General features: G+C 42.2%; 1 protein-coding gene across 1 annotated transcript; it reads right to left on the bottom strand.

Moving 5' to 3' along the window:
* Nucleotides 1-381: 381 nt before the first annotated feature.
* onecut3a (one cut homeobox 3a) lies at nt 382-22,060 on the bottom strand. Its single transcript, XM_061240395.1, has 2 exons — nt 21,022-22,060; nt 382-680 (listed from the first exon to the last, which is right to left on the bottom strand). Exons 1-2 carry the CDS (start codon nt 22,058-22,060, stop codon nt 382-384), a joined length of 1,338 nt encoding a protein of 445 aa, XP_061096379.1.
* Between the last annotated feature and the right edge of the window lie 916 nt (nt 22,061-22,976).

Here is a 22,976-nt window from a genome sequence, read left to right as displayed (position 1 = left end):
GCCCGACATCATCTGCTTGACTGGGTGGGTGGGTAGGGGGGTTTTGGTTTGGGAATGGGGGGGTGGTTGGAGTGTCAAAGCTCACGGTTTGATGTACAGAAGGTTTTAAGATGTTTCATTGATGTTTTTGTGCCTCTGATGTCGCTGTGAATGAAGGGGGGTTCGGAGAGCAAATTAAAACAACACAACACAGGATCGTCCTCGTCTGAACCTAAACCGCCAGTTGAATGCGTTGGGCTTGCGTAGCGGTCCCCGCGGAGCGTGGGGTGCTGTTCTCCAGGTCGGGAGCGGTTGAGGGCGGTTGGCCTGGCGCAGACGAGGCAGCGGTTGGTGGGATGGGTGACCCTGGCGGGCGGCGGGGGGGCGGGGAGAAGGGGGGTCTCAGGCTTTGGAGAAGGTGGTGGCGGAGGTGCCCGGCTGCCCGGGGCTGGCGCCGTGGGTGTGGTCGTCGTGCCAGCGGTCGACGCAGCGACGGCGGGCGTTCATGAAGAAGTTGCTGACGGTGTTGAGCTCCAGGCCCAGCTGCTGGGAGATGGTGATCTGCATCTCCTTGGAGGGCCGCTTGTTCTCCTTGAAGATGGCGATAAGGGTGCGGCGCTGCAGGTCGGTGAAGACCAGCCGCTGCTTTTTGGGGGCCAGGTTCCGGTCCTTGTGCTGCTCCTGCTCCTTCCTCTTGCAGGCTGGGGAGGGTGGAGAGGTGGGGGGTGGGGGGCACAGGGGAAGGGAAGGCCAATTAAATGAATGAACCCAGAAACAGTGGGAAGGTGGTATATAAATGGTCGTGGTGGGGTCAGGCAAAGGGTTTCGAGAAAAGGAGTCAAAATAAAAAAAGAGAAATGGTAGGGGGAGGGAGAAAAGAAGTCTCATTAGCCAATGGCGCATTGACCCTTTAAGGTGTGAGGTCACAGATACGTGATTAGAATGTTCTTGACTGAACATTCTGAACTGAACATGAACGTTCAATCAAGAGTGAGAGTGTTCTTGACTGAACATTCTAATGCTGATGTCACAATTACAACTGGCAATTGAAAGCGGTGGAGTTCTAGAACACTGACTTAGAATTTTGAAATAAAATAAAATAAAATACTACTCTTCAAAGGGGTAACATCCCACTCCCTTGTCATTCACAGGCTCATTCGAATGCACCAAACCCAATTTGATATTTGATTTCAGCCTGTACTCTTTCATTCAGAGAGCGCGCTCATCGCTATATTCCCCGAGCAGCACAGCGAGAGGCCAGACTGCAGTGAAAGGCTCCTCTTTGCGGGAGCTCTCGGTCTTCCTGTGGCTGGAGATGCCGCTGTTTGATTCAATATTAATGCTGTATATCGGGCTGTGTGGAGGGGCTGTGTGACTGAGTCAGAGAGAGAGGGAGGGAGGGAGGGAGGGAGAGAGGGGGAAGAGACAGAGACAGTGTGAGTGTGTGTATGTCAGTGTGGAATGGAGAGAGAGTGTGTATGTGTGCGTGTACGTACGTTTGTGTGTGTGAGAGAGAGCAAGTGAGATAGAGTCTGTTTGTGTGTGAAGGAGAGAGAGAGAGAGCAAACAAGAGAGTGTGTATATATGTGTGTCTGTGTGTGAGAGAGCAAGTGAGTGTTTGTATATGTGTGTGTGAGTGAGTGTGTTTGTATGTGTGTGTGAGGTGTGAGAGTGAGAGTGTTTGTGTGTGTGTGTGTGTGTGTGTGTGTGAGAGAGAGTGAGAGTGCGTGTATGTATGTGAGAGAGAGAGTGAGAGGGTGTGTATGTGTGTGTGAGAGAGTGAGTGAGAGTGTGTGTGAGAGTGTGTGTATGTGTGTGTGAGAGTGAGTGAGAGTGTGTGTGTGAGAGAGAGTGTGAGAGTGTGTGTATGTGTGTGAGAGAACGAGAGAGTGAGTGAGAGTGTGTGTGAGAGTATATGGGTGTGTGTGTGTGTGAGAGAGAGAGTGTGTGTGTGTGTGTGTGTGAGTGTGTGAGTGTGTATGTGTGTGTGAGAGAGGAACAGATTAACCTGCCCTGCGTGCGGAGCTGGAAGGTGTGGGGAATACTCTACAGGGACTGTGGTCAGAATCCCCTCCAGCACATTCTCAGTCTGCCGCTTCAAACGAGCGCTGCTACAGGGCAGAGACACCGCGTTTGTGGGCTGTTATTTTTAACCGTCTGTGAAGCCAACCCAACCCACAGACCCTACTGACCTCCCTCGGGAGTTTGATTCTTCACTGCAGAAACGTGCATTTGCATGCAACGAGCCACGGACCGTCAAACGCTGAGAAGCCAAACACTCAAACACTACATTCGCTCAAACACTCAAGTCACCATCTATGGCACTGCATTGACCTCGTTTGTCTGCTGTGTTTGTTGTTGGTGCACTTTCACTACTGTAGCCCTTTGCCCTCCTTTTTTATCATTTTCATCTTGACTTATTTCTGTCTTGCTTTAAATGTTTATACAGCACATTGAGCTGCACCCGCTGTAGGAAATGTGCTTTATAAATAAAGTTTAATTGATTGATTGTAGGTTTCTACTTTTGGGGGTTGTGTTTTAACCCAGTATTTTCGTGTGGATTAATCGCAAGTATGCTTGTTATATGATAGTTGAATATGCAAAACAAGGTGGTCCAGTAGTGTGTCTCCCCTGAAGCTGAAATTAAACCTACACCAATGGGTTTACATACTGACTGCTACTGTTGGTTGTGAAGATTTTGCATCATATCTGTTGCCCGAACCCTTATGTATACACTGCTGCATGAGAACATCTGATAAATTGGAAATGTAATCAAAATGTCAAAAAAGCACATTTCACAAACATGAATAGCTTTGATTGTCCTCATGTCTCCAGTTTGTCGTGTAGTTTCCTTTTTCTGTCTTAGTCTCCTAACACCTCCTGGCCACTCAGCAGATTTTAACCCTTTAAGTTGTGAGGTCACACATATGTGATTAGAATATTCTTAATTGAACGTTCTAATCACTGATGTAACAATCACTACTGGTGATTGTAGTGGAGTTCTAGAATGCTGACTTGGAATAAAAAATAAATTAATAAAATAAAAACACTCTTCAAAGGGTTAATATACTTCCATTTAATTTCACTCTTGATCCCTGATTTCTGCTTATTTCCTCATTCCACTTTCCCTTTTTCATCTACCTCTGTCACTCACTCTCTCTCTCACTTTCACCACACACACCTACACACACACACACACACACACAATCTCGGTCGGCTGGAGCCATAACGTGGCGCTGTGTGTCTAATTACAGCGGGCCAGAGCGCATCGATCTCGCCTCGCAGTCAAATCTGTTTACTGCCGCCGTCTAAACCCCCTACTTGCCAATCCATCATTTTCATATTTCACATCAACATCTCAGCCGCTGGCACTCGAGCCGTATATGTGCACCCGGTACATGCGTTGGCATATTAAACATGCTTTCACTATGTGCATTCTCAGAACAATAGAGATTTAAGAGTGGCTTTGTATAGTATAGTTTATGGTGACGACGACGAGATTGTTGGCGATGTCAGTATCACAACTCCTTTAACTAGGCTTATGAGCTAGCAACGAAAACAGCAACAACGCGTGCCTTGACAGGCGTGAATGACAGGCGATTGATTAAGCTATAGGATGGTAGATAAACACTGTGTGTTAATAGTTGGTCCTAGTCTACACTAGTTAGTGTTTTTGATGCTGCATATTTCCCGGTAGAAGACACGCACATTTTCTTTCAACATGTCGGGTATTGTACCGTCCCCTTCAGTTCTTATTTGGGCATCTCCCATCTCGCGCGTCCAGCAGACAAAGCGTCAAAGAGTGACCGATAATAAAATGGTAAGCACTTACATTCAAATAGGCGACAAGGCTGTGCGGATTAATGCAAGACTACACAACCAATATGTGAATCCTGACTCCAATCGACTAATATGAAGGAAATACAGCGAAATACTTGTGCTTCCAGAAATAAGCAAATATGTAGCAACCAATTATCATATATAAATGTAGGCCCATATTTATGAAATAAGCTATTCGTGACATTTGTCTCTGTGAATAGTTATGCTTCGCTGTAGATGTTTTTGTTTTTTAAATGTCTATTAAAAAATGTAGTCACCAGCTTCATAAATTGCTTGGATGTTCCCAGGTGCGTCTAATTGTGGGCCTGTTTGAGATCAACTACTGGTTAATTTGGGTTGATCCTTTTTGCTGGTAGGTTTGGGTGGTATGGTAGCCAAGCATTTAGCAACCTTTTCTCTGAATGTATCAAATTAATTTAGATTACCACATGTAAGTTTCGGTGCCTGAATTTCTGGCTTGTTCTGCAAATACGTTTTTATATGTTTGAGATCTGGTCTTTTTAAAAACCTTTGGTTGTCCGAAGCAAAAGCCTCTTGAAAGCCTCCAATCAACTACCCGTGATGCGCCCTGTCCGCCAACTTCTTGTTTTGTCCTGCGAGAACAAATGCTTCAACTCTCTCCGTTTTCAGTGTTTCCGCGGTCGCTAGGTGTCACCCGCGCCGTTCCTGCGAGGGGCGGGCAGCCTCGCCACAGGCGCTGGGTTTGTGATCAATACTGATCGATCGGTGGGATGGGGGCCCTGATTACTGAACCGAGCGCGCCGCAGAAAGGGGGGAAATCGATCACTGCAGCTTTTAGTGCTACAGTAGAACACGCACACACACACACACACACGTATGAAAAAGCAGCTGCATTAAAATCGGTTGTATACGTATTAGCTTAGCTGAGTCCACGATGCTTATACATATAATGTTTGTGTATTACTGTGACTCTTCATTGGCATCGCCCTCACCTCATGTCGTTGCTAAAGGCATATGCAGCAGTTAGTAGCAGCTGATTTCACGTATTTATCACACGCAACTGCTTCCTGCCATTTTGTCACCATTTTCAGAAGTTACCATTCATTAACATTACATCTCCAAAATCCCTGTACACACGCCGCATGTATCAACACAGGCATGTTTTGTCAGCTAAAAAAGCTATACAAATAGATAATTTTAATAAAATGCAATGTGTTAAATTTTAGGCCTATAGTCGAGGTTTTTCAGGTTCTGTTTTACAGCACAATTGGCTATGCAGCCCTGCTCATATGGCAAACCAATACACTAATACCCTTAAAAAGAAAAAGAAATCGCCAAGGTTGGAAAACATCGACTATTACTTTCCCCTTTCAACTAGTCCTTAATATGCTTTGTAACACCACGTGAGAGGCGAAGAGTCCACCAATAATCATTATTGATCAATCGATTCACGAATAACTCGTCTGAGAAATTCAGTTTTTTCCTAATTAAAACTCCTTGATAATTCTTATTTTCCCCCTGTGAGTCCTTGGGGATGGATCTAGGCCATAGTTTATGATATGCTACATGACGGAATAGAAAACCCAAAAGGCATGTGTAGACATGAAAAGTTTTTGTCTAATTCATGGATTTGATTAGTTCTTGTGCATTTTACTAACTTAATACAGCTAGTATTACTTGTAATTATTTTACTCGGTATAGGTATAAAATATGTACAAAGAGTGATAGGCCTACAAACATAGTGTTTGACTCCTTTAGTCCACACGCAAATCTGTAACCTATATCCTAGTATATTTTGGTTTGTTTCAGCGTCACAGAAATACACGACGCCACAAGTAATGCCCAATGGTGAGCAAATAAAACGTATTAATTTGCGCATCTTTTCTGAATTTTGGTTGAATACTCTAGCGCAATCTACATAAAATGTATTGGATTTTGTCAAAGAAAGCAATGGGTTTTTTTCCCCAACCTCTACACACAAGTCAATTACAAATGTATGAATGCACGCCACACCTCTTTCCTAAATGTTGCCAATATGCTAAATAATACAGCGAGTAGCCTATATATAGCACTTGACACAGGTCTACGGGCTATTCAAACTGTAACTGAAAACTGGCTCCGTTGCTGGTGTTCCTTTCGTTGTAACGCAATTAAAATATACTCACTTAAGTCACTTGGCTTGATATTGCTGTCATAGTTTTAGGAATCATTGCGATAGCAATTCAATTTGCCGCTTTTGGAGAGATGTATGCATATTGAACAAGGAACGTCACGGTCATTTTTGTTCAGTTATGATAACCTTTGATAATGGTTTTTGTTATTGATGATGATGGTGATGACGATGACGACGACGTTGATATTATTGCTGTCTTTGTTTTCAAGTTTTTGCTCAGATTGATAGTCCAAGTATCGATTCACCCACGCTTTTAAAACCAGTGTGGGCAATATATTTATGCAGTTCAGGCCGCAGGACCGTGCCAAGCTTTCCCCATCTCTAAGTAACTACTCTTTCCAACTCAATGTTTCTTAATGTAATGAGGGAGAATTGGTGCTAATATAGTGATAATTTAATACATAATGTCGGTTTTCCTCCAACGACTCTGCTTCTAGGCATTTTATACAACTCCGGCATACGGTCTCCTCCATTACTAACAAGTTTTCTCCCGTCAATCTCCCCCCAAGCATGCAAACAAATCACAACATGTTAAAGCTTTTGTTGCTAGATAGTTTACAGATCCTATTGCAGTTATTGGTCGTTTGTCTTTTTAACATTACAACATCTAAATGAACAGTAGGATGCTGCAAACTGATTACAACTGAATGCATCACGCCATTTTTAACAAGTATCTTATTGCTAAGACATTCTTAACACTTCTCCCACATACATGATTGATTTGAATTTTCATTGAAAACAATTATTTTTTTATGGTGTCTAATAAACAATCAGAGAGACCAGCATCTGAGACCAGCATCTGAACACCCATATATGATTGACTTAAAGTAAACACTATCTGGTGTAGGGAACTATTTTGATATCCCAAACATGTGAAGATGTAATATCAAATGATATCTGCCATGTTCTATATGTTTTGGTCGCGTCACAGCAATGTGCGTCAAGGTTTTTAAACATTTGCTTTCTAATAAAACTGAAGTGAGGACTTGCTAACTGAATACATATCACGCATTTACCTTTGGAAAGTAAGAGACGTTTGGCACTAATGTATGGCTGACTCATTAAGAAGAGAGAGAGAGAGAGAGAGAGAGAGAGAGAGAGAGAGAGAGATGTGGGTTGAGTCATGAATGTTTGAAAACGTTCTACCCATTCTCTCACATACCTACATATGATTACAGTCCCCCTGTTTTTGAAAGAAAAAGAGAGATGTCTGAGAGTATTTTCAATACTCTGGTAATAAATACCCAAAACAGTATATTTGTGAAAAATTATAATATGCCAATCAAAATTCTACCATAAATGAAACAATTAAACAATGAGCCTTTCACTTTGATAAGGAAAGGGAATAGTGTTTGCAACATTTGACTTCAAACTGCTGCCCAACAACAGTTATTCTTTTAGGATTCCGTTTAGAATAATGCTTGGTGAGAGGATTTGTCTCAATTGTCGGTTGCAGATATTATTCAAAAAAGAAAATCCACTCTCACAAAACGTATAGGCTATTTTAAATAACGGTTGTAAATAAAATATGTAATTAACATTACATAGATTTATTCCAGATCACGAAAAGTGTATTGTAACCACCAACGTCTCAAACTGAATTCATTATAATAAGTAGGAATACCACTGAATCATACACTGTGATTAGGTTTAAAACACCCACTATTAAATTAACTGAACTTGGAAGCTGTGTTGTGCTTCATATTTTCTTAATTTTAATAACAAAAGCCCAAACCCCTAAAAATCGGCTCGGCTATAGGCCTGCGATTTCAGGCATTTTCTGTGTGACGAATATTGTCCAATGTCATAGTTATTCAGATTACATTTTGTATTTGCAGCGGCGGTTTGTTGGTTTTTGCTATCTGTTATTGTCAAAAATGATCAACAATACAATGCGTATCTGTTGCAGTTCCCTGTAGATATTTGTTAAATAGTTAGTAGCCGATTTAAGAAAAAAAGAACATGAGGATCCAATTTGGTGTTTGTTTTTTATCATCATAATAACTCAATTTCAGTGTTCTCCTGGTCTGGTCAATAGGCCTACAGCTACACTCGAAACACACCTGCAATTAGTTACCCAAAAATAAACCCTTAGGCTATATAAAGGCAAAATAAATTATTACTGTGAACAGCCAAAATTGGAAATAGATGAAAGTAGCTACTCATTTTATACTTTGAATATTAAAAAATAAAAAATAAAAAATAAATAAACAGTACCAGCATTTGGGCGTGTGAACGCTGCCTCAGCAGCCAAGCCGGAGGTGCGCGAGCTGCCCGAGTTGAAGTGGGAGAAACAGGAGGGGGAATCGATAACTAACCGCACCGCGCAGCCAACCGATCTGAGTGGAATCGATGGGCTGAATGGGGGCGATATTAAACTGGGTGCGGTACGACACTGGCCGGGATGCTGCAGGTGAGAAACAGGCCGTATGTCAGACAACCGTCCCAAACGTTACGCGGGTTAATGAGCTCATCAGATGCCAGGCCGAGTAGCTACAGTTGTAAATATGCTCGTAGTTGGCCTTTAGCGTCTTGGAGAAAAGGGGAGGTTAACGCAGTCCCAGATGTTACAGAGTGTGTACAAGGATAAATATTATTTTCTGTGTTTTACATTAATTAGCAGGAGTACATAACAATTGGAAAGGTAAATGTAGGCTCCTTCATTTGGGTTTGAACATAAATATCGAACATAGCCTAATAATAAAACAAACAAGCCTACTAATACAGGAGCACTACAACAATTACTACTACTACTACAACTAGTAGTAGTAATAATAATAATAATAATAATAATAATAATAATAATAACCAGTAGTAATAATAATAATTGATTTTATTATTTTTGTCATAATTTTCTCATTCAGCATCACAACAAGCAGAATCCACTGCCGTTGAGACTGGTGACGTCATACTGATTGATACTGTTGATGCCAATCCACTGCCTAAATAGCTAGCTCATGAAGCTAATTATAACGTTCTCTGCAATTTACTCGAATTACCTATTTAATCATTAACGGACCAAGGCATTACTGAGCCGAAACAATGTATTATGAGTGTGTTGGGGGTGGGGTGTGTGTATGTGTGAGTTTGTATATGTGTGTGTGTGTGTATGGGTGTGTTGGGGGGGGGGGGGGGTTGTTGGGGGTTTCCCCAGGATGGATCGACTCCCCTCTTTCCCCATAGGAGTGTGAGAAACTATATATATAGATAAATCTACAGTATATAGTGCACAGTTTGCACTATACTACAGTACACCACACACGCACGCACGCACACACACACATTATAATGAATGAGGTGTAGATGGCACAATCTCGTGTGGAAATGATTGCATTTAGAATGATTGCATCTGTAAATCTGAATTTACAGATTTACATGAAACATTTTCTCATTCTGTAACGGAATTTCTGATTTAGGGTTTTCTTTTTTCTGTGATCAACATTTATTTTATTAGACAAAGGATACGGAAGCTACTATAAAGCATACAATGTTTTTGGGTTTTCTAAAATAACCCACAAAACTTCTAAAATAGTAATACTTATGTTACTGCACCCCATATCTATGGTCTAACATATTTCTCATCACCGGCTTCTGGAATCCATGGCGTCACTTGGTCCAAATTCTCACAATTTGTGAATGCAAGATAAAACCCGTTTTCATAATTATGAGGAGTTACCATCATGCGTGTCATTTTAAAGAAAAACCCCCCCGCTATAATCATAATGTTTATGTAAAGTGCATCACCACAATTAAGCCTGCCATCGTCCCTCCTCCTACTATATTTTATTTGCCGTCTTTATTTTATATTCACCCCTTCTTCTGTGAGAAATGTATGCTTTGGTGCGCAATCAGCTAAGCAGGCTCTGCAATACGTCTCCAAGGTCGGGCCTGCAGCTGGACTCCTGTCCTGTTATATTCATATCAGTTCAGACTGAGTGGAAGCAAGAATAACTATATTATTCTTATTCTTATAATAAGTATTATTGACATTGTCAATAATAATAATAATAATAATAATAATCATAATCTTAAATAACATAAATAAACAGATTTTCCGGTGAACGAGTGAAACAAATCACAATCATAAATAACATAAATAAACAGATTTTCCGGTGAACTAGTGAAACTAAGTCGACTTATAAATGTGTGAAAACAGTTGTGTGACTGGAATTGGGGGGACCTGGGTTCTTTATTGTAAACATCCATAGCCTACATGTTAAGGACTTGCTGGACATCTATTGAAGCGCGAGGCGAATGTATACGGTTTGGCGAATGTATAGAGGGCGACGCGAACAGATGACCACTCGGCTAGGACAGGAGGTCGGTGATGATCCTGTTATTTAGATCCAGAAAACAATGTCGAAAAAGGAGTTGTTATCTTTCAAACATGTCAGTTTTGGCTTCATTCAACCAGGAGAACCCCATGTGTACACAAAGACAACATGAGGAAAACTTACAGGTATAATGAAATGGCTACTCTCGTCATTTTAGCGAGGATATTTTTTGGTTTAAATTAGAAGTAATAGTCTACACTTGTAAACGACAGGCATAGCCTCGTTTCGTTGTAAAATCACATGCATCTCATGAAATTTAAAAATAATGAATTATTATACTGCATTATCAAATCTATTTTGTTTCTCAGCCAGGATACAGTCAACATGTAGAAATATTGCACATTAAAAACATATTAGCTCAGCGTAAAAAAAATAAGTCATAGGCTATTACGCATAATAGTGTAACCTACACGTATGGTTAAGATATCTGCAGCAAGTGGGTAGAATAAAATAAGCAGAAAAACCATGCCTATTACTGTAAACGGCAGATCAACGGTAGCTATAATTATCTTAAAAAGTAACAAAAATACCTGCCGTTACTAAAGGTATTAAAACATCCCATGCTTAATACATTATATCGGGTCACGTCATAGCCTACAGCGTTTAAATGTCATTTTGTGCCCCCGCTGCCCTTTGTCGTATGTAGCCTAAAGCTGTTTCATGTTGCTGTGGGTGCTAGGAGTGTGTTTCTGCGGTTTTGATTCTATCGATCCGGAGTGGAGTCAACGTGTTGCTTCGGGTAAAGATTACTGGGTATGGGAGGATGGGGACAGTTAGAGGCAGTTGGTGCCCACCTTTTATTTTTGTCAGGGTCAATGTGATTGCCACCGCTGGCCTCAAGCATTATTTGTTAAAATGTACCTCATTAAAATTAACACACCACATTGCGTAGTTTATTAGGCTATACATTTTAAGAATACTAACGAGTTTTACTCTTTCTCTTCATGATTTTAGCATAGTTTTTCCCATCAGAATATACTGGAACTAAGACATAATTGCTTTATATGATTATTACAAATATATCTTTTTTTTTTTGTTCAAGTTGTTCAATTGCTTCTCCAGAAAAACTTTTCTTTTTTTTTTTTGTAAATATTGACTCTCTCTGTCCACAACGACTTTCATCTTATCTTCTCCAGCGAGATTCATAATTGAATAAATGCAGCAAATAGCTAATGTTCTTAAAATCCCTGCTCAAACCAGCGAGATAACTTCACTGTCTTCTCACTGGCAAATTAAAATTATTTCTTGAATTCGTTTCATTACACAAATGTAATAATAATAATATTAGTAAAGTAAAGCCTATATAATAGCCCACATTCCTTTTTAAATTGGGTCAGTGGAGTGTATATACCTTTGATCAGTCTAACTCCAATGCACTTTCTCTGCCTCACTCTCCGAGTACCTATGTTTGCCTTTCATGCGTACAACTATGAGTTCAATAGATGGTTACACCCAGAAAATGTTAAAGAATCTACATGAAATATATGGCTTGCTGGAATTCAAGGACACATTCGCTAAGGTTATAGGGAAAATCGGAGACAAACCCTTGGTTCGTTTATTCTATGTGTCCAGTCCAAATCGACTGATCTTCAGATTGTGCGAGTCAGCACTGCAGTTACCGGTTTCACATATTTGGGCCATCTTTAATTAATCAGGTTCAGCAACAAATATGCCTCGAGTTTATATTTGATTATTGCTTTAGAATGGCCACACCTAGAAAATATTAACTGGAGCTAATACTTTCTGAAAACTTTCTGTTATTATTCTGATTCTATCTAATAATATTATTGTTATTGTTATTACTGACATAATAATAATAATAATAATAATAATAATAATAATAATAATAATAATAATAATAATAACAATAATAATAATAATTAATATTATTATTATTTTTATTTTTTTTAATGTTTTATTTTTATTTTATTATTTTTCTAAGAAGAAGACTGAAGAAAATGATTGCTATTGAGGCTTAGCATGAGTAGCTAGGCAAACAATAGCATTCTTTACAAGTAGTTTACCATAATCAATACAAATTATTATAACAGGTATTTTTTATTGCAGGTATTTTTTGTTTTTCATCGACAGTAATTATTTATGGATCTATAGGCCTATTGATCCATATTTTAGAAAACAAAAAATCTTGGTTTAAAAGCTTCTACCTGGCGCTGTCTCGGTAGGGAAACCGACGTGTGGGCCTATTCGTTTCCATTGCCATTCCCTGTAGGTTAGTCGTACACCGCCCGCCTTAGACTAGACAATAAACAAGCCATTATCGGACTTTTAATAAACTACGGCCTGTCAGGATGTCAGATAAGCGGCCGGGACGAAAGAGTAGAGACAGTATGCATTTCAGCGCCCACATCCCAAGATTTACAGTCTGGTTCCGCAAGTGAGAACCGGGGTTTCCCGCGTTGCAACTGGGAGGGGGAATCTGGCGTCTCTGTCCTTGCTAAACAGAACTAACCTCACACACGGAAGAATGGTTCATGTCGACGCGGTTACGGCTTTTTACGGGTTTACCATTTAATTTACACAATGTATTATTTAGGCTATAGCCTACTATACAAACTTCAGTGAGGATATGCTGCTTATAAAATTATTTTATCTTCTTTTTTTTTCCAAAGACGCACACTTGAGTCATTGGCTCACCTTCAATGAAACGCACCAGTATGAGTTTTCTGCCATTGGGTATGGACTATATGCTACGAAATCAGTTCGAAATTATATGTAAACACATATGTAAGGTTTTCTGATGCATGTAGCTAAGCATGTTTGATGCTCCAGATTTGAAAGTCTGTTGAGGGTGATTTCGGATGGCAGGTTCCCAACTGATTGTACTGTAAGTCTGCACATAGGCTACAATAAATGTGATTTGTGGGTTAAAATATTAGTTCTATTATCCGATCAGTGATAATGGAACTGAGCGTCTCTGCACCATAGTCATTGTGGTATATTTGAAACTGCAGAGGTTAATTATAGGCAATCCGTTGATGCAGATTTTGCGTCCAGCGAGGAGTCTCCAGGCAATTTGACTGTAAGGTCGTTCCTTCTATTGATCCGGTTTGAAGAAAGAGCCACGGAATACCGCACAGAGCTATGAATTAAGTCTAAAATAGAAACGCGAGACGATACTGGATGGATGCATAATTGCACCCAACCTACACTTTTATGAGTGTTGATATAGCTGGTTGTCATTTTAGTTCTCTGTTTCTATTAAATTGATGCTAAATAGCTTCATGGCCTATTTGGCTTGTATTCGTCTGTGGATCATATGAAACCACGAGTTGCAGACCAGGAAATAGGCTAAAAAGCTTAGGCTATATAATAGCCTATGTAATATAGGTAGAATGATCTTACACCCAGTTCGTCTCATACCTTGTGCTGGTTTGTGTGCAATGCTGTGGGAAAATTGTCCAGATTAAATCGATCCTCTTACAATGAAATCCCCCCCCCCCCCCCCCACACACACTCAAAGTGCGCATACATTTTTACCGCATTCATTGTTTTGACATTCATCCTACAGTTATGTCACTTACCGTCGCATACTAAATTCTGCAGTCTTAAAAACAACCACATCTCGCCGTATTTTATCACATTGTATATGTACACACTGAACCTACTCTCTGTAATGAGCTTTGTCATATGCATTATATGCAACATATATGGAATATATTATATATGCGTCGGTTGATGTAAGTGTGTCAGACCGGTACAATCGGTGCACTGATTGAACAAACGTTTTAAAATTGCCAGAAAATCGGCGTGCCGTATTGAACGCTTAAGCGTGATTGGCCATTTGCTGCCTTTTGTCTACATAGAACCAATGTAGGCATGCGTGTTAGTCAGCTGCATGTGGTGAAGGGTGAGCTGTTGATGGGAAAGGTGGTGTTGTTGCAGTGGGGGGAGTGCAGGGAGGGGGTGTGTGTGTTGGGGGAGGCTAGGCTGCTTTATGTTGTTCCCGCTGCACCGACGGAAGGGAGAGACCAGGGAATGGAAATCGATACCGATTCAGAGCGAGTCAGATCAACCTTAACAATGTATAGCGCAGACACTCTATATCCCAATCACACACACACACGCCACGCAGTGCACATGCAGTCGGGAGAGAGACGAGACGCAACTGCGTTTGCACAATTCGTCGGATTACATTAATACAGCCTTCACATCTTAAATGCCAGCACGGCTTTCAGACTGCTCTTCATAATGCACGCACACAAACATTTACATATCACTGACATTTGCTGAAATTAAAGAAGCAGGCGAATAGGATGCAGCATTTCTGTACAACCCAGAGAATGAAGCACCTTCCTGAATTCAGCAGTCACGCCACTTGTTGGGAGTTACATCGATGTTAATGTTGTTTATCAGTATTTACCGCGCACTTTGCTTTAAGGTTTGCTTACCGAAGAGCCACTGGGTAACCGCAGCCACACGGTTCTCCCTCTCCCCGTCTTCGCCTCTTGCCTATCAATTATTAAAGTGGGTATCGATCATTCTGCTGCCCTGCCTCTACCTTCCAGTCCTGAAAACGCCGGGTCTCCTGCATTCTGGACTGTCTGGCTGTCTGGAGAGTGTCTGTGGAATAACACGGCCGACTCCAGTGGCAACGATTATTGTCTCAGTGTGCGCGCATTATGTCTCCAACAGTGGAGAGGCGAGGAGACCGTTAGCGCATAAGATGTTCGGGCGGTTGTTGACTCGAATTGGCTGCACTGCTAGCGGGGAAACTAGCACAAAATACGCCTGGGTATCATGGGGCGATAAGAAGCAGCCATATTCCAGACAGTGTCGCCCTGATACACACGCCCCTAAGGGGTTGCCAGCCTCCATTTGGCTTGAGATGTGTTTGGGTAGCGTGAGACAGAGCCTGAAAGCGTGTGTCTCACACCTAAAGCGTTAGAGTTAGCGACCATGTTCTGTCTTACACGTTCTCTCTTTGACCTCAGCACCTCGCTCATCCCATATGACCTTCATACAGCACAGTTTCCAAAATCGACATTTTCAGTGTTATCACATGAGGTGCGTGAAGTGAGCAACAGATTTTTGTTTTAGAGTGGAGGAAGTTTCTTCAAATGCTCCTGCTCAGGAAATAGAAAATATCCCTGAATTCGGGTGTTCAAGTAAACTGCATTTTTGGCGAGTGCTCCCATTACATTATTGCAGTAAGGCTACAGAAAAATATCCAAAATTATTTGAAATGATAAATTATATTATTTTAAATCATACTGCTAGTACGTTATGACAATACATTAAAAGCGTCAAAGTCTGTGCAGACAGTGTACTGTGTACACAGTATACTGCACACAGTCGTTAGGCTGATACAAATTTCTGGTGGTACCAGAACACGAAATATTATCACATGACTAATATGCACTTGCCTTGTGATGTGTTTGTGTTTGCGGGGTAGGTGGGGGTGGAGGTCCATCGAGGTTCGGCTGATATCGATCTCCTATTTACTGAGCCAAGCGAATCCACCAGGATGGAGCACCGCGGTGCATGATGGTCGGCGAGGCCAGAGGGGAATTGGATTGGGAGGGGGTGGGGTGATGCTTCCAAGGTTCCAGTCTCTCCAAACAGAAATAGAGGAGAAAGGAGGGAGGGGAGTGGTGTCCAAACAAACGGCAAATAAAAAATAAAAAAAAGGCCGGGCCTCTGTACAAATCCCCCTAATGGGCAGACATTTGTGTTCATATGTGGGAACAATGGAACTTAACAAATACACATTTTCACAGCCGACATTTCCCTCGCATCTGTTTGCATTCAGGACCACTTCGTTTTAACAAGGTGCTTGGTAATTAATAATAGTAGGCTAGGTCTATGACTGTTAACGTAGGATTTATGGCAAGCTTATTTACATTTAAAACGCTAGAATATCACTAGAATGTCCCCCACCATTAAGCGTTACGAAGAAGAACTTACAGGCTAATGCATTATAAAACATTAGATACGTATATTTGGTCTACACAGAAATGTTGGAGGAAACAGTGCCACCTTGTTTGGAAATCATGCCATTTTAGGTTACTGTGTGTGCCCGTGGGCGGAAGGCACACGTCTGCGCAAAGATTAAGTGCATTCTTGCTGACGTATGATATGAGATTTCCATTGGAGATTCCAAAGAGTGCAGTCAGAAATGTAAACCGTTGATGCAACTTCGACCTCTAGTTGCAAAGCGGTGGTCCGCCGATGCAGGCAGACAAACGGACAGACGGACACAGGCCTACTGAGTCAAATACGGAATCCTCGGAGAGAGGGTAATAACGTCTCTCAGTTGCCCTCCTCTGTTCATTCCAGCATGCGTCTGAAACAAAGCGTTGGAGGAGGTATTTTTACACAGATAGAGGCTGATTGTATAACCGAATCCTCGAAGGACATCTTGTGAGTGATTCTGCCGTTCAGTCTCCAACAGAGGTAACACAATCTCATCCAAGAGAGAAGGGGTTTCTTCTGGTTTTCCTGGTATTATTTTCTCGTTAGGGCCGTCCAGACCCTCTAATTCTCTCTGTTTCTCTCCCTCTCCCCTCCTTCCTCTCTCTCTCTCTCTCTCTCTCTCTCTCTCTCACCCCTTCAGTGAGAGTCCTATGGGAGAGAGTGCTGAGGCGGAATAATTGATAGACGCACTGGCTATCCTTATCGATCACCGCGTTATTGACCCGACCAAATACATTGAGATGGAGTGTGGAATTCAACACAGATGCAGAGACGAATGGTTTTTCATCGTTAATGCAATCTTTAAACGCTTCTCTCGGCTTGCTGGTATGCCTTTTCTGGCCCGAGTCCTGTTGACTGTGTACAGTCCTCTTTTGCAGATATTTTGTGTCACCGTTCTGTTTATAATTGAGATTTTCAATGCTTGGGCGTACGCCATCTCCGCCCTCCCTGCTAATACTGTTTCTTAACTTTGATGAGACCCTCCCCCGCAGCTGTGGTTGGGGACAGGCTGCAGGTTTACCCTGTAGGTTTACATCGATTCAGACCCTGCTCAGCTGCCCACAGAACTGTCAACAATTACGTTTATTGATAAATAAATCGTCTTTATTTACACGATTGAACCGCTGGTAGTGTTTCAATGCCGTCAGATTACATTACACGATTATTTTGCAATGTTTACATCGCATGAGAAGAATATTGCCGACATTACTCATTTGTTCACTTAAACCGCTGACAGCGCTAATTGTGATTCTAATTCAACTCGAATTTGTTATTTTGGTTACTGCAACCCTATGTGGCCGCATGCAGTCAAACTCCATTAATTAGTTGTTAAATTGAGTTGTTATTCTATCACCAGGTGGTCAGGTTTTCATCTTGCTTCTTCCCAAAACCGCACCAGAAGTGTGAATACAAGTGTGATTAACTTCGCTCCTGATAATCTTGTTAAAAGCAACATTAACCGACCAAGGCGACGCGTGCGACCCGACCCAGAGACCTCTTAAATTTCTATTTACACGGTTGTCAGGGCGGTTAGCACTACTACTCTCGCCTGCCGTTCCACGCGGACCCATTCCGTCACATCTGCACGAACAATGGATTCGTTCCGCACAGGTGATTAATCCACTCTCCTCCCACAGCACGCGTGCTTACGCACACAAGCACGCATACACGCACGCACGCACGCGCACGCACGCACACACACACACACACACACACACACACACACACACATACCTTACCTGTGGATCTTTTTTCTGCTCTTACTCCGACACTGCCATTCATACATTAGCCTAGGCAGGCAGAGGAATTGATTTTTTTTGACTGTGATGAATTCGGAATAGTAATTTGAATTTATTGATTGAGGTAGCCATGCAAGTATAGACAGCCTACCCCCTTTGAAACGCAACCCCCATCCTCTTCTTCTAACTCACAAGCACACGGTGGATAATAGCAAATTTAAATGCAATAAGTAAAATGTAGCCCCGACCATCTGCATACCATATTCATTTGTCATTTTGTCCAAATGCATTTGCAGTCGGTGACAGCACAGGTCTACCCACGCGCCAGCACCGATCTTCACCAGGTTGAACCTTTCCTACACAGTCGACAATGCCGACAGGACAATTATATTTACCGAGCACCCAGAAAACTACGAAATAAAGGAAAGCTATTTGTTTTCAAGTGATAACAATAAATGATACTACTACTAGGCCCACTACTACTACTGCTACTACTAACAACAACATCAACAACAACTGCAATAACAACAACAATAATAATTATAATAGTATTATTACGAATATATAACTTAATGAGTCGGCCTATAAATCATATGTCAAAACCATATGTATGCAATTTTATTTTATATTGTAAGATGTACCTAAGCACATGCACACACGCACACGCGCGCGCGCACACACACACACACACACACACACACACACACATACAGTTAAGACCATGCCAGGCAAATACCCACATACATGCCACACACCATACTGTATACTGATGAAGAACCAAAGGCTAGATGCCTTTTATTGTGGTGTCCAGGATATAAAAGCCTGCAGCCCAATTAGGTTTAACAGCAACGGTACTTAAAGAGACAATTGTGGAGTGTTTAAATCTTTATTTACCAGAACCCCTGTAAATGCGCAAAGGAACAATTTACATTCCATTAAGTGCTTTTCAATAGAGCATTGACTGGAACTAAAATATGCCACTATACCTGGTTAATTGAACCGTCTGCTGAAATACGGCATATAGAAATAACGTGTGACGTAGTTTTGCAGTGAACAGAGCTGAGTGGTCGAAGAAGGGTAGGCCGCTGCGAAAAATATATCGAAAGTTCCCCCCTCCCCCATCACCAGTTTAACTCTTGTAAATACTATTTCATTAATTTTCTGCAATCTCGTCCAATCTGGTTGCTTTTGGTCGAAAGTTCCACAGATCTGAATGAATAGCCTACTCTTAAGCTTAAACTCGTTTAATTTCGGTTTTAAAAGGGTAGCCAACCTTATCTAGGCTACCTTATGGGCCATTTGCCTCACAACTCACATGCATGCATCACATTTAAATATTCCATGACGTATTTAAATTTTAAAAGCAGCAATTTTACACAATTATCACAAGCAATGGCAACATACACCGCCAACATACATCAATAGGCTATGTGTGTTCCAGTTAAAATTTCATTCTTTACCGCTGGTCCTATTACGTTTTCAGATTATATTCATGTTTTTACTAAATAAAATTGATGATGCATTGTCGTCGATGTGAATGTTTTCCGTAAACGACCATATTTTGTTGACTCTATAGCCAGTGAATAACTGTTTCTTACACCGAAAAACAATAGTCCAAAGTAGTAATATAGGCAATATACGTACGTCAACCATTCAGGTAGCATCTTGACCGGGTGTAAATCAATTTTTAATAGTCAATTTGATACTCAATTATTTTGATCTTTAACATATATGGATTTCTTGCTTTTTCGCACATAAATCTATAGATGCTATGTTCAAAATCGATTGTTTGAGAAATATATTTTCTTTGAACGGGATTTGTGTTTGAGAGTTTCGTCTGTTGACGCTCTGGCTTATGTAGATTTAGAAAAATAGTGAAGCCAACAAACATTTTGTACAAAACGTGTTAACAGTCCAAATTCATGGTACACCTTCAGTCTCATCATCAACATTTTGTAAACGGTTTAATACACACTGAGCAATTTGTTGCAAACAAAAGTTGAAATCATAATACATGCGCAATGTCATTAAAAATAATCACAGGTTTACTTGCACGTGCAAGTAAAGTTTTAAATATCACTTGGCTTCTTGGTCAATGTATCCAAACCGGTAATTTGGTTTTAAACATCTTTTAAGTCCTGAGCAATACTGACTGTGCGCACGCGGATGACACAGACCAAGAAGTTAAGGTTTATATAGTGAGTAAAATCAAGGACAAAAGCCTTGTAGTGTGTTAAACTGGCTTTCAGATCCGAATCGATCATTGATCCGCACGCTACTTTAAAAAGGGACGCTGGACATTGAAGTATCGATCAACGGAAGGTCACGCACCCCTGACCCACTCCTAGGGGCCTGACGGCTCGGGCTCAGATTGTTTGTGCCTCGCTATGAAGATAGGAGATGCTGGGGCCCACGAGAAAACGAGGGGACATGCCTGAAATACAAATATGACCTTTAGAATCAAGATTGCAAAACGCACACCGATTCTCCCAGCCATCAGTAGACAAGGTCTGTGCAGGCGCCTTTGACAGAAGATCGTTGATAATAAAAGGCATTTTTTTTATGATTGCATAATATGTAATGGCACTGATTGTTGTGAATTTAAAAGAATGGGGAATTGTTGATAAATAGTCTACTCCTAACTGAAGAACACGTTAAATTTCAGTTGGTTTCCCTGCCAGATTTACACATTTCATATTTCTCATATTCTCTCCCAAACAAAGAGGCGCATGCAGTTCCTTTGTTTCGCCTTTGCTCCGCACAACCTGCAACCGACACGCTCGTGAAATGTGGATTGATAGCATATAGCACATAGTACAATATTTTAACCACTGCATGACCGCGGTGCAATGCAGTTTTCCGAGGGGGAGGGGTGGTACATAAATGCTTGTGATGCTAATGAGCCGTGAACGTGTAAAATTAAACTTTAAGTAAACTTTCTACTTGAGAATAGACCAGTATGTCCTCTCTAAGTGTCCCTTTATATATTATATTTATATATGCTGATTCTCCCTACTTTCTGCCTCGGAAGCAAGTTCAGGGCATCTATCCACTCACTCACCCGCTAGTCTGAGAGCTGACATGCGCTGAAACTCCGGCTCCTGCAGCCACTTCCACATCCTCCTGAAGGTCTCGCGGCCAGACTTGAGTTTACTCCACGGTTTAGGGTTCCGCAGCAGGTCAGATAGGGTGCCCTGGGATCGACACAAGATCCGCTGGGCGAAGATGGCCTGAGGGATGCTGTAGCGTTTGAGCTCCGCCGTTATCCGCTGCGCCACCTCCTTTGTGTTGATCTCTTCCACCTGCCCCGACCCGGTGCCCTGTCCGCCCCCCGCGCTCTGCCTGTCCCTCTCAGAAAGCATGGAGCCGTTAGCCTGAGAGTGCGGGTGGCCGTGGTGGTGCATGCCGTTTAGAGTTGACATCATTCCTGCCCCGTGTCCCCCTAAACCTCGGGCTAAGTGCTCCTCGCTCCGGGACAGCATGGCTGCGTGGGACTCGAAGCCCCCCGGACTGAGCATCTTGTCATTTGAGAGATGGGCGCCCGGGCCGTAGGCAGAAAGAGTTTGCTGGGAGTTGTGCAAAGAACCGAGGCCGTTGGAGAGCGGCGACAGTGGCTGACCCATGCCGGACATGTCTTTGGGGTAGTGGCCGTACAGATTGCTCATAGAGGCTAGACTCCGGTCGTCCCGCATGAGCGTAAAGCTGCCGCTGACGTTGCCGGCGGTGAGGCGCTGATGTGCTGGGTGGTGATGCGGATGCGAGTGGGGATGGTGGTGAAACTTATCCGAGACGGTGGAGATGGGGGGCAGGTGCTGCAGCGGGGTCAGCGTGGTGTAAGTGCTGCTCAGGCTCATTCCGGAGTCGCACGACATTGTCATCGCAGGGTGAAGGGGACCGGACAACGTGTGATCTGTCCGGTACTCCCCGGCCCCTTCCAGAATCGAAGCCATGCTGGACACCATCGCTGACCGTCCGTGCGACACCAAGTTCCGATGCGATGCCGAGGGCTGCCGCCCGTGAGGGGAGCTCATCAAGTCCCCCGGTTGATGAGAGTGAGATACGCCGTGTAGATTCCCAATGTTTTCCATTGTAAGTTCCATCGTTGAAAGAATCTTTATTTCCACCTCCCTCCCTCCTCTCTCTCTCTCACTCTCACTCTCCCTCTCGCAGACACACACACGCACACTCCTCCTTTCCGACCGATAAATTTCAAACGATTTCAAAGCCAAGCCATTGATTGTAATAGCTCCTCTGCAGTCAATCCAGCATGATTTCTAGAGATGTTTCAGTTCGTCCGAGAGAGAACTGTGCCTCAAACCAATGCACGCTCGTCTGATCTCGGTGGCAGTATGTGCTTGTACCCCATTCGCTGTAGACTAGAGCTCCCACAGAAGCCTTAGCGGCAGGCTACTGTCAGTGTGTATGTTTGCGCGCGCGCGAGTGTGCTTAATATGTGCCTGTGCGTGTGCATGTATGCGCGCACTGTATTCTGGTCCTGAAAACACACAGACAGCGCGCACAGAGAGGGGAGAAACTCGTCCCGCCTAGGTACTCTATCCGCCCGACTGCGTAATCGACAGAACATGCACAGAGTAGAGCGCGATTACTCTGAAAACAGATAACACTCGTCGTTTTCCGTCATAATCAATTTTAAAATACACAATTTTGAAACAAGATAAAAACAGATAAGATATTGCAGTGATTGTAAAGTAGGGCTCTGAACGCAATCCATGGTCGTTGGGCATTTTAAGTTGTCCAGAAATGGTCTTGGATTACTGACGCGCTGCAAGAGGGTTTTCCCTGATAAAACCTTACCCTGGCGCCTTAAAATCAACATGAATACTCACAGTTAATAAGTAATTTACCTGCAAGACACGAAGGAAATGTATTTTGTATCCTGCTGCACGTATTGCCAAGAGTTATTTTACCATTATTATTTAGTGTCAACATTGAATTCCCCTCGCCTTATCCTGATAGTAACCGAATATTAAACAGGATCAAATAATAAACATCCCT

This window comes from Conger conger, chromosome 4, assembly GCF_963514075.1.
Source record: "Conger conger chromosome 4, fConCon1.1, whole genome shotgun sequence".
Lineage (NCBI taxonomy): Eukaryota > Metazoa > Chordata > Actinopteri > Anguilliformes > Congridae > Conger > Conger conger.
The sequence above is the reverse complement of the archived record's forward strand: the minus strand, read 5'-3'. Positions and strand labels throughout refer to the sequence as shown.